Genomic DNA, 12,280 nt, shown 5'->3' with positions numbered 1-12,280 from the left:
GTGGCTGGTGGGAAGACTTCCAGGCCTCCCGGAGGGGTCGAATACGACCCCCGATTTCTGAATTTGGTCTCTGGGCCTCAGTTCCTGCACTCCTGCCGTAGAGATGGTGAGGACCTCAGAGATTCCTTTTAATAAAATTGGAGCCCTCTTTCTGGCTCTTTGTAGCCAGGAAACGACAGAGGCCTATATAAGTCCAGAAACTGGGAATTCTGGGGCTGTGCCAATAAGCAGGCAGGAGAAACTGAAGATCTAAGGGGTCATTAGCCTTCCTATCCCTCTCAATCAAACCCTGACCCAGAAGCTATTGCAATGCTCCAGTGTCATGTCTGTCTTGGCCTCACTCTTCCTGGCCTGTAAAATGGGAGTATTAAACAATCATCATGGCTTTCAGTCTTTATGCAGCTCTGCGGCTCAGTTTAGAGTTTGGTGTTCACGTCATGGATTTAGATTAAACTCAGATTTGTTATGGATGTGCAGGGCTTGGCCCCAGGTTGTTCCTGTGTCTCGTTCAAGGATGGATGGTTCCTAGCAACAAAAGCAGATTCCACAGGCCTGACATTTGTCTAGCCCTGATCTGCCTCAGCCAGACTGCAGTATCTTGTCCAGGTACTTCAGAGCAAGCCCCTTTGAATTGAGTGCAATCTGCACATACCCGTAGGAGTAATTGGCACATCTGAGCTGCATCCGCCACGGGCTGAGACCGCAGATCTGAGAGAGAAGGTGAGCGAGCGAGTCTGACCCACGGAGCTGCTACTTGTGTGCTCAGCCTCAGACGGCTCCGGACATGCGCACTTGGCCGGCCATCTCCCACAGCACTGACCGAACTGGGTTTCATGATCAGCAGGGTGGGCTCTGCGAGGATGTGGCTTGCACGGCTGAGGCATGAGGGGCTTCTTGGAGGCAGCCCCCCATCGGTGCGTTCAGTCCCCTCCCCACTTTTGCCCTGAATGTGGCCTCGGGGTTCTTTTCCATTAGTCTCGCCAGACTGCTTTCTAGCACCTTCCATCACTGTTTTGGGACCAATCCTGCCTGCCCTGGCAGCCTCCAACCCACAGAAGCCATGTTGTGAGGGTGCCTACGAGACACTCTGCGAGAACTCCAGGGGTGCCCAGGGGTGCAAAACGTCTGAGGACCCTGGTGTGATGCTTTGCATTCTGGAATCTGCTCCAAATCTAAGTGTTTTTGCAGGCTGATGGAGCTAAGGAGTGGAGGACAGACAGAAGGACAGACCGGTGGCAGCCGAACATTCGTTATCCTCCCAGCGTCTGCAAAATCAGCGCAGAGGCCACTCACCGCAGCAGTAGCTGGTGCTCCGACGATCACCAAACTCATGCCAGGCAATCTGCAAGCCTCTGCGCATATGCAGAGTGATTTCCTCACCCACGCAGTTTGAACCACAGCAAGTGCTCCACATCCGGAGAGCTGTGGGAGACAGAAGACCACACGGCCTATCCCTGCACCCCTGCTAGCTGGCGCGCCTACATCCCTCATGGCAGAAATTCGCACCCACTTACGGCCACCCATGAGACAACCTCGGGCAACCAGAAGGGTGTGTAGTTCTTATTTCCAGCAGCAGCGCAGAGAAGCGGGAGGGTCGGCCACGGAGCAGAGCTGTGCAAGTGCCGAGTGCCATTTCTGTAGGAGTCTTCCTCCCACCGCCCCCGTGCGCTCCCCGCGGGGCCGGCGCCCTCCCCCACTCCCTCCCCACTACGGCATGTTTGTCCCCATTGTTTGCCTGCCTCCCCTTCTCTCGCCCTCCCCTGCGCTCCCTCGGGCGCTCCTCTCAAGGAGCGTCTCCACACCGAGCATGCGCGCTGCATCCCGTTCCATCTTCCTCCCTCTCCTTCCTCGGTGGGTACCAGCGCAGCGGAGGGATGCGGTGAGGACCTCGCTGCGCTTGCCAGTCCAGCGGCAGAGCCAGGAAAAGGCTGAGCCGAAAGTCCTGCCCCCCCCCCCCGCGCTCCGTCCCTTTCTGCTTCGCTTCATCTGGGATGGAATAAAAGGAGCGGGGAGCCGCGGAAAAAGGAGTAGCGCGGCCCAGGCGGAGATCCGCGCGGAAAGGATGGAGTTGAAGCGCTCCATCTCGGCCAGCATGGAAGCGGAAAAGCCCCCGAGGCGCTACGGGGCTGTGGAGGAGACGGAATGGCGAGCGGACGGGCTGGGGAGAAGTGAGTACTGAGGGCCAGCCTTGTCCCACCCGCCTCCCTTCCAGAAGTCTGGGGCTGAATCCCCTGGCATCGCCAGCCAGGGGATGATGGGGTCTGTGGTCCGACACAAGTGGTCAGGGCGCCAGCTGCCCTAAGGGTTCTTTTGTTTGCCTTCCCTGGCAGGGATTGTGCGTGTGTGCATGTGGGTGTGAGAGGGGGCTCTTCCTATCCGGATTCTGGCACTAGCACTTTAAAAGGACAGGAGCTGGGCAGCTATCAGTTAGCCCTTGACACGTGTGCTCGGACACACACGCTCTCTCTTCATTCAGTCTTCCAGGATAGCCATGCTGGCAGGAAGAGGCTGCAGCTGCTTCCAGCCGACCGAGGGGAGCTGGCCTGTGCTTGTGCTGGGGCTGCCCTGGGCCAGAGAGCTCAGGGATCGCGACCTGCCAATTCGCGCCCCTTCTTTTGTAGGATGGAAATGGGGGGGAGAGGCAGTGGTTCCTTTGTTTTGTCTTTTTGCTTTCTCCAATGGTGACTCAAGTTACTTCATCCAAGCCTTGCAAAAGCCAAGCCTTGGATCAGCACAACTAATTTCCCTGGAAAGGTTGAGCGGGGGGGGGGGTTGGTTGGGGGGTTGGGATGCCACTTGGAAAAGATTAGCCCTTTGTTATCTCTAAGGTGGCTTTGCCCAAGCATTTGCCTTCGAGGGGAAAACAGTCCTGAATGTCACATCGTGTTTTGGTAAACAGGATGTGTGTGGAGATGTCTAGTTCACTTTATGTATTCCGGCGGGTTGGAAGGTGTTCCCCCCAACCCCCCCCCCCATGGTCACATGCCCAGTTGCTTTAAGCTGAACCGCCTGGCTTAACAAAGGCTCCGGAGTGGCAAGTCTGTTGCCAATTCAGCCCCTTTTGCTCCTCCCCAAAATACGGCCATTGACAACCAGGGCTCTGAAAACATCAATGGGAAGTAGCTTGCATTTCTGCCGCAGCCTGCAAGGCGGCCATCCGTGCTGGCCGAGCACCTGCCTCCCCACGCAGACAGCAGCGGTGGCCCTTTTGCCGGGAGGAAGAGCGCATTTTAGCGGATTCCATACCAACCTCTGCGCTCTCTGTCACTGTCCGAGGAAACCAAGGTGTGCCCAGAATCCCTTGCGAAGTCTCTCTGAAGCCGTGGCCGAGGAGGAAGAGCCGCATCTGTGGGGAGTGGGACAGCTCCCGGGGAGGGGGCAAGGCTTTCCTCCTTCCAGGACTGTTATCAGAGGATGCTTCACAAGGACACCGGCTCCACAGACGGCCAGAATGAGGCAGTCTCTCTAGGTGCCAAATGGTGGGAGGTTGCCACCAGGCACGCCGAAAGAGGGACCAGTGCGCCACGTGCCTTGATTTGCACTCCTTGAGCCAATTCACTTGCCATTTCCAGGTGCAGAGAAGTCCAGCTGGCTCTTGTGCACAGCACGGAGGGAGTGGCGGCCCTTGCCTCCCTTGCTTGGGCAGCAAAGTGTCTCGGCCCGGCAGAGCCATGCGCCGCACGGCTCGTCGCCTTCCCGTGTCGCCTTTGTCCCGGCTGAGAGGCAGGACTTTGCTTATCGGCCTCGCGCCCCGTGACTCGGTGTCGCCCCATTTCCAGGTGTGCTGTGGCACTTGGATCGAACCCTCCCACAGACCTGGTGTTGCCGTTGCAGTCGCGGTTTTGTTGCAGTGCTTGGCATCGGTTCAGAACCCGGCTGGCTCCGGCTTCCCAGCAGAGATGAATGAACGAGCAGCAGGACCCTTGGCATGTCCCGTCCAAAGGGAGAACCACTGAGTTCTGCGGGGTTTGCTCCCTGGTAGATGGAAACCAGACTGCAGTCTGAGGCCACAGTGGTGAATGCTGCACATACCCGGAGTAACGGCTCTTGCTGAACTCAGCGGGACTTACTTCTGAACAGAGATTGGGCTGTAAACACCTTGCGCTCAGCTCGGACCAGCATTTCCCGCTTCTGTGCCATGTAGCTGTGCTCCTCGTTGCACAAGTCGGTTTCCCTGCTATTTGCTGAAAACCCAGAACCGATTTTTCTCACCAGCGACTTAGTGGTCAGCGTGGGTGTCTCTCTTTGGACACATGGATAGCTGCTGGAGGAGCAGCATTTTAAATTACAGAATTGCAACCTGTTTGGAAGTTCGATCCCATTTAAATGGTTCCTTGTCCCACTACGGGTGGTGGCTAGAGCATTTTAGGATGACCTGCTGTTGTGAACGGGTATTGGGCTTATTTTGTACTAAAGTTTAAGCTTTAATGGAATCATCATGAGCTATTGTCCTGGCACGTTTGCCCTTTCACTCCACATAATGGTTCTCCGTGTGTATACATACCTATCGATTGAAGGTTATTTTCATTACACTGCATTTATACCCCAGCTCTTACGGGGAACTCAGGGTGGCTTATTTAGGCCCCCTCCCCCCATGGTAGCCTCACAACAACCTTGTGAGGTAGGCTAGGCTGAAAGTGAGAGACTGGCCCAAAGGCATCCAGAGAGCTCCATGACTGCATGGGACGCTAACCTGGATCTCTCAGGTCCACAATCCAACACTCACCACCACGCCACACTAGCTCTCCCCCACCCCCTCTTCACAGCAACCCTGTGAGGTAGGCTCAGCCGAGAGAAAGCAACTGGCCTGGAGTCACTCACTCACACTGTGCTGAGTAGGGGCTTGAACCCTGATCTCCCCGGTCCCCAGGCCAGACGCCCACACCGCTGCACCACACTGGCCCTCCACTCGTACACTCGCCTCGCGTTCACAAGAGTGTGACTGCTGCTCACTTGCTTGGTCTTTGAAGGGGGAGGAGGATGCAGAAAGGGGGCAGGCAGAAGCAGGGGCCACCCTGAAAGGGAAGGATCGGAGAGAAGGTTCCCGTTTGGGTTCAGCTCTGGCTCACACAGCGGAGGCGACGGCTCAGCTCGCTGGAGGGCCTTGAGCGTCTTCTTGCCTTGCTTGCTGTGAAGTGGCAACAAAGATTTGCGTGGGAAAGGACTGCCTGGCGGCGGACGAGAAAGGAAGGCTCTGGCCTTCTCAGTGGGAAAGGCCTTCTCGGCTTCAGCTCTTGTTCAGTGGAAATCGGGTTGCCTCCTGGAGCTGTAATCTGGTACAAACCTTTCAGTCTCATGGAACCCAGTGTCCAGTCGGTGAGGGTGATGGCTTTGCGTCCGCCGAAGTCTAGGGACCTTTGGGAAAAACATGCATCCAACTGTCCTTAGACTGATCCATGTTGCACACCATGTTGCAAACTAACACACTGGATACTGCCCACGAGGGATGTCCATGAAATCCAGGCTGGATCCCACAGCTGAGCATTTTTTCCGCAGGTCACATGAACTGTGCAAACGTGAGGATAGGTTATTATTTACTTTGCGATGGAGGGGGACTTTACATTAATTCTCATATGCACTGATGCACATTAATTAATGCATGCTGGTTAATGTGTGAATGGGTGCTTGTGCTATTGTGCATTGGAATGACTGCATGAATGTACAAAATGTGCATTCTGAATAATCGGTCACTTTTCAATAATCTACTTCAGTAGATTAACCCAGCTGAAAACCTCTGACGTAAGCAGAACGTAATGCTGATCAAAACCTGAATAAATTCAGTTCCATCAACAAGCAGATGATGAAACAAAAGGTGCTTGACAATCCTGGAAAGACAAGGGAAAATGGATTGTATAAAATCTGCCCGTCTCTACTCAATATATTTCCACTCCACCAACACTCACATCAATTCTGATTCAAGATAGCTCATGAGTCAGAGATACCCTATTCCTGCATGTGGATAAATGCAGATGTGGATTGGTTTCCTTCACATTCTAGTTTAATTGCAAAAAGATCTTTTTATTGGATCCCAGAATAACAGGAAGTTCTGCTATTTATAAAGGACTGAGCTGTGGCCACTTGAATAACCGATCGTTGCTTTGGTAGGTTTCTAAACCGACTGCCAGCAGCCATCCCTCGAAGGCAGGGGTGGGAAACTCCTTTCAGCTGGAGGCCCAAATCCTATTTCGGACAAGCGGTCAGGGCCCATGTGCCAGTGCTAGGCAGAATCAGAACCAAATGGACTGGGGCCACGATTGCAAACAGGAAACTCTATCACCTGAACCAAGAGCAACCCATGGCAAGGAACCTATCTTTTGTTGCCAGGCTGTAAACTGTGGACTGTTTGCCACTATAATCTTGGTGGAGTTCAGATGACTTGATAACCCAGGTTCCAACGACAATGCCCTTGAGCATGGCTCTTCCTGTGGTCTGAGCCCAGTCACTGCAGGGCTTGAGGCGCCTCCGAGGACATGCCCGCCATTGTCAACCCAGTCCTTTGAACCTGCAGGGCTGTAGCAGCTGAGTTGCTGATGCAAACTGTACGCCATTCAGTGCCAGATTGGTTTGCACTCGATGCTTTGCACTGTGCAATTGCGGTTCATAAATTCCTTGGTTTTCTCTGTGGGGTGAAGAGCAGGAGCGTGTGTTCCCCTTTGCCATTTGACAAAAATTTAAAAACCCTCAGAAACTCCCCTCAGTTTGTCTGTGCTTCGCTTTCTATGGCTTGTCTGCACTGAGTTTGCTAGTAGGAGTGAAGTCTAGAAAAACAAAAGGACAAACATGATTATGAATTAGGAAGTCCCACTGCAGACCAGAAGAAACTTGGGGCACTAGGCACAGTTTTAAAAATTGCCGTGGGTGGTTATTGTACCCTGATGGGAAGGATAGCAAGATGAATTGTATTTTTTCATTATCCATCACGTTATTCCTTCCTATCCTCTCTGACCATGAGGATACTCCGAGCAGATTGTGAAGATCAGACAGGCATGAACAAGATCCAAGAAACACCGACCCAGTAGAGACATCCAAAAAGAAACCGGACAGCCCCCTGAGTGGGATGGTGTGATGTGGTGTCCTGCAACAGCAGGGGGCTGGACCCGATGGCCTGCATGGCCCCTTCCAACTCTACTATTCCAGGATTCTATGACCCTGACAGCTTAGCGGTCTCCTTGTGAACCTTCAGTGGTGTTGCAAATGAGGCATCTCTCCTAGGGAGTTTGGCTGCATTGCTGCGGAACCGGTTGGGACAGAGAAAGGCCTGCCGTCCCTGCATGCTCCAGACAACAGTCAAGCCAGCTTGCTTCCTTCATCAGGAATGAATGGGGCCTCTGTGGCAGCTGTGCTCCATGGATATCGATGGCGCTTGTGAAAGGGCAGAGTTGAGGCTCAAGGGTGGCCCATTCATCCACAGGACTGCCTCCACTTGAACCTGATGGACGTAGGGTGGCCAGGCATCTCACTTTGCAGAGGGGAATCCTCAGGGAGCAGGAAAGTAAAGACACTTCCTGCCCAGCCCGGGATAAAGACCTGTAAGGAGGAAGCTGGGTCTGGAAGCAGCACATGGGCAGTTTGCACTCTGGGAGCAGAAGGAGTGAGGCGAGCAGGTCCCGTGCTCCCCAGCATGTGGGGATGTGCTGCATTTCCATTTGAAGGATTTCCACGTGATGCTTTCCCAGTTTATGTCTCAACATGGGCATTTGCGCATGCCAATTTTTCTCGACTGGTGGCACCTTTCACCCTCTGTCTTGCGGAGCCTTCTCCCTTTTCAAAAGCTCCCTCTCCCAGTCCCCTTGCGATGTTTGATCAGCTCCGACTTGCTTCCGCAGTGATGCCTTTTTCCCGCTCCATGAGGCGCTGGGGGTGGGGAAATAGCTGTGCATGACATTTCCCAAAGTCCCTGTGGATTTTGCAGGAAAGTTCCAAGGCAGCGAGTGGGCAAGGACTTTCCTGATCTTGCCAGTAAACCCCCTGTGGATGTTGCATCCGCTAATCGTGCATGATGCCTTGTGCGTTCTTGGGTGGAGAGCAATGCCGTATTGGAACCTGTCCTTCCATGCCAGCCCTTGGAGAAGCTGGCGCTTCCCCTTAAAACGAGGACATTTCCTTGCAATCGTCAGACGCTTGGTTTCGCCCTTCACACTCCCCAAACAACAGGCCATTCTTCGGTAAGTCCTCTTATGCTCCAGTGTACATCCAGTAAGCACAGTCGGCAAAGGATGAGTCTCTGAGCATGCACAGAGTAGTTTGTTGAACACAGTCTAGCAGCTACTTCTGATAACCCTCCTTTTGAGTAACCCTGGGCCCCCTTCCTCCAGGAGCTTTTTTGGAGACTCGCAAGACTCTTCTCTGTACGCTGCCCCTCTAGTTGGCCAGCTTTTTCCTCCTGGTGGTGCTTCATGGGGCCAAGAGTGTCCCAGTTTCCCTGGCTCCTGGCTCCTGCTACTGAATGGTCAGTGGCAGATCCTGGCCATTCTCATGTCTCCCTGAACACCTGGAGAGGACGGCCTTGAGTAGCCCCTCCGCCTCTTCGTCTTGATACCTGTTTCACAGGGCCCATCCTCCCCATCGGAAGGGTCCAAATCTCCCTGACCTTGAAAGGTGCACCAAGAGCACCTGCCCCCTAATTCCCACCAGCGATACCGCGATACCGCATGGCTCACCCTAATTGTGCAGGGGTGCACAGGCACCATCTTGGGCACGTGCCCGGGTCCGGGAGCAGGTGCCTGCAGCCCAGATCTGCATCCAGGCCAGGCGTGGTGCAGCATCCCCCAAGGGCCTGGACTGGGTTTGCTGCTCCTCTTCAGCACCACGGCCCACTCGCTCACCTGCCTCCTGCTCGGCCGTCAGCACTGGCGCTGGCGGGAGCAGGAGACGCCCCAGCGGCATGCTCCCGCCTCTCTGCCCCACAAGCAAGAGACACCCATAGAAGGAAAGACACGGAGGAGCAAGGCTGGCTGGCTGGCAGTGGTGGTGGTGAGAAGCTCGATGCACCCAGGGCATGGGGCCATTCCGGGAGCTTTACTGAACGCTTCTCGAAAGCCTGGAGCTGGCACCGTCTCCAGCTCTAAAAATGAGGCTATGGGGAGAGGAAGAACAGTGCAGACCCCCAGAAAGTGTAGGCACCCCGACATCAGAGATCTTGGCATGAGGTGAGGCTGGGAGTTGGGCCAATGGGGTGTTCTCAACAGTGGCATATTTGGGGGTGAGAGAAGCCAGATGGGCTTTGGTGGCATTTTGCGTGTCAGCGTGAGTCCCATTTCCTTTAAGAAAGCTTGCAAAGTGAGCAGAGGAGTATTTCAGGGCCCAAGCCCTTGCGTACCTACACAGAAAAAGGGATCCCCACTTGGCTGGGGAAGCTGCTGTGCTTATTTGCGTTGAACTGCATCGTCTTTCTTCTGCCTGGATCTTCCTCGGATTGCGTGATGGAGCCCGTCTCTGTCTTTTGAAGGCAGGGCAGTGGCAAAGGAACTAGAAGGACAAACTCAATTTTTATCTTAAACCAAAAATAGATTTGTTATGGTGCTGGGGATGGGGCAGTGGTGGAAAGCACTTAAAAACCAGCAGAGATTTTTCAGAAAATGAAGCATACATCAATTCTAAGAGGAACAAGTTCCTTTTGCATGCTTTTAATTTTATTTTTGAAAAGCTTCAATGTGTGGCTTGTATACATTCATTCACGCCGCCTTCAGCGTGTCACAGAGTTGTTGCTGGGTAGACAAGGGTGTGTGTTTAGCTTGCAGTGAATATGTACATTTTATCACTTTATGAATTATGTTTGTATCCCACCTTTTCTCCTCTTGCAAGAAATCATGGTGCCTCACCTAATTCTTCTCCTCACCACCTTCACAACAACCCTGTGAGGTTGAGCTGAATGTCAGGGACTGGCCCAATTTCACCCAGTGGAGCCTGGAGCCTAGAACCTAGATCACCCATGTCCCAGCCCAACGCTCCAACCACTACACCACATTGCCCATCCTCCCACTCCTGCTTTGTCCTCAGAGCAACCCGATGAGGTGGCCTTAGGCTGCGAGTCAGAGACCGGCTCAGGTCCCCTGTGAGCTCTGTGGCCAAGTGAGGACTAGAACCCAGATCCCCGGGGCTCTAGTCCAACTCTAACTGCTCCAACCTCTTGGCTACACCGTGCTGCATACAGAGGAGACCCGAGGTCTTATCAGGCTCCGCAAACCGTTTGTGCACACGGCCCTAAGAATCCAGGATCATCATTTCCCTGGAGAGATCGACAAGCGGAAGCTGTGTCCTGCGTCGTGCGTTAAACTAGGAGCCAGGAAACCTGGGCTCACAGCCTTCCTTGGCCACAACACACAACCCGGAGCTCTCTGCTTCAGCCTTACCCACCTCACAGGGCTGTTGTGCTTGTTAAGTCGAGGGGAAGGGTGACTGCACTGGTTGCTAGTCCACAGTGAGACACCTGGCTCTGATGTCACATGTTGGAGCGGTGACTTTTTTATTTAAAAGTTTAGCATACCGTCCACTACCGTGTGATCTTGGGATGGTCTTACGATAAAACCAAGTGGAGCACAGCATCTATTGTATACCATAAACCCCCCACTTACATCATAATCTAAAACTTGGAAAATTAAAAGGTTTTGGCCTGGCGCCAAAAAGAATAAAGTGCTGGTGCCAGGCGGACCTCTCTGGGGAGCATATTCCGTAGCCAGGGTGCCACCACAGAGAAGACCCTTCTCCAAGAACCACCCTCTTCATCTCCTTCAAGGAGGGCTCCTGGAGAAGGGTCTCCAGCCCAGATCTTAAGAGGTGGGCAGGCACATAGGTAAGGAGACGCTCCTTCAGAGAACCAGGCCCTAAGCCGCTTAGGGCTGTAAAGGTCATCACCAGCACCTTAAATCGCACCCGGACTCCAATTGGTAGCCAATGTAGACACCAACTTGGACCCTTATGTCCGGCAGCTGTGGGAAAGCATCCCAAAAGAAAAAAATCCATAATAGCAACCCCTGGATTGTTGCAAAGTCGGTCTCTCCTAGGCACCAGCTATAAAATGCTGGCAGCCGGGTAGAGTTTATCTGCCACTCCATTTATCTCCAAGGCACTCAGCACCTGCAGTTAAATGAGCATAATTAAATCTTGCCTAACACCACCCTCAAACGGAGGCATCCGTGATGAAATGACACCAATTCATATTCCAAGGAGGCAGCCGCTGTATCAACAACACGAGTCAGAGTCTTTCTATAGCGCTAATTCCCTCACAATGCAGAAAATGGAAAAACCCACCTCGAACAAACCAGCCAAAATAACTTCTTTCTTAGGGCAAAACAGACAAAAAATAGTTTAAAAAAAGATCAAGCAAGGGCATCTCAGCAATCCATGGGATGCTCTTAATCTTATGTTACTGTTTTATAACAGGGAAGCTTTTGCGGGGAAATGTATATTTTGAGAAGTGCTCTTGAAAGAGAAAGGCTCAGTTGGCTCTCTGGAAGCCTGAGCAATTCAGAGTGGCTTGGGGAGTATTGGGGTGTCCTTGCCAATCCGTGATGATTCATTTAGGGGGCAGAACCCCAAATATTATTTTACTGGGGGTGCCACCTGTTCTATTAGCTGGGGATGTAAAAGCTCAACTACAGGCACTGATATTGTCAAAATGTCTCATTTTCCAAGTTATTTTCTGGTTGTTTGACTTCTAGCACCTTCTCATTCTTAACTTAGAAAGTGCAAGAAATTGAAGAGGGGAGACAGCCATTTGATGTTTTTCCAGAAAGGAAAACCTAGCTTTTTATTCTGGGTGCAAGTTACATTCCGGGTGCAAATCCATTGAGAAAGATTTATCAAATCCAGATCCAGGATCTTCTTTCCTTCAGTCAGTGAGACCCCCACAACAATTTATTTATCATTGTCTCACTTTCCCAAAAGTGTACAAGCAAACTCAGAGTCCCAACAGTAAGGAGAAACAACAAAGAATTCTGTGACAGCTTAAAGATGAACTAGTTTAGAGAGCCAGTGTGGTGCAGTGGTGAAGAGCATGGGACTGGGACTCAGGCAACCCGGGTTTGAGTTCCTGCAGCCATGGAGCCGACTGGGTGACTTTGGGCCAGTTGCAGGCTCTCAGCCCAGCCTACCTCGCAGGGCTGTTGTGCAGATAAGACTGAAAGCAGGAAGAGGAGAATGATGGAAGGTGCTTTGAGCTCTTGGAAAGAAAAAGACAGGCTATAAATCTAATAAATAAATAACGTGATTTATGTAGCACAGCATAAAACTGTTAGGATGCAGTTCTCCGGCCTCCCAACGTTGACTGGTTGGGATAATT

At 52.7% G+C, this 12,280-nt stretch overlaps 1 protein-coding gene across 1 annotated transcript in view; it reads left to right on the top strand.

Annotated features, from left to right (window-relative positions):
- Nucleotides 1-2,062: 2,062 nt before the first annotated feature.
- BMERB1 (bMERB domain containing 1) overlaps nucleotides 2,063-12,280 on the top strand; it is a 34,040-nt gene continuing 23,822 nt past the window's right edge. Inside the window, exon 1 of the mRNA XM_044433748.1 lies at nucleotides 2,063-2,168. Coding sequence (XP_044289683.1) covers nucleotides 2,063-2,168 — 106 coding nt within the window. The remainder of the gene's footprint in view (nucleotides 2,169-12,280) is intronic.

The sequence above is a fragment of the Varanus komodoensis genome, unplaced genomic scaffold, assembly GCF_004798865.1.
Source record: "Varanus komodoensis strain SLA01 unplaced genomic scaffold, ASM479886v1 scaffold26, whole genome shotgun sequence".
Taxonomy (NCBI): Eukaryota; Metazoa; Chordata; class Lepidosauria; order Squamata; family Varanidae; genus Varanus; species Varanus komodoensis.
The sequence above is the reverse complement of the archived record's forward strand: the minus strand, read 5'-3'. Positions and strand labels throughout refer to the sequence as shown.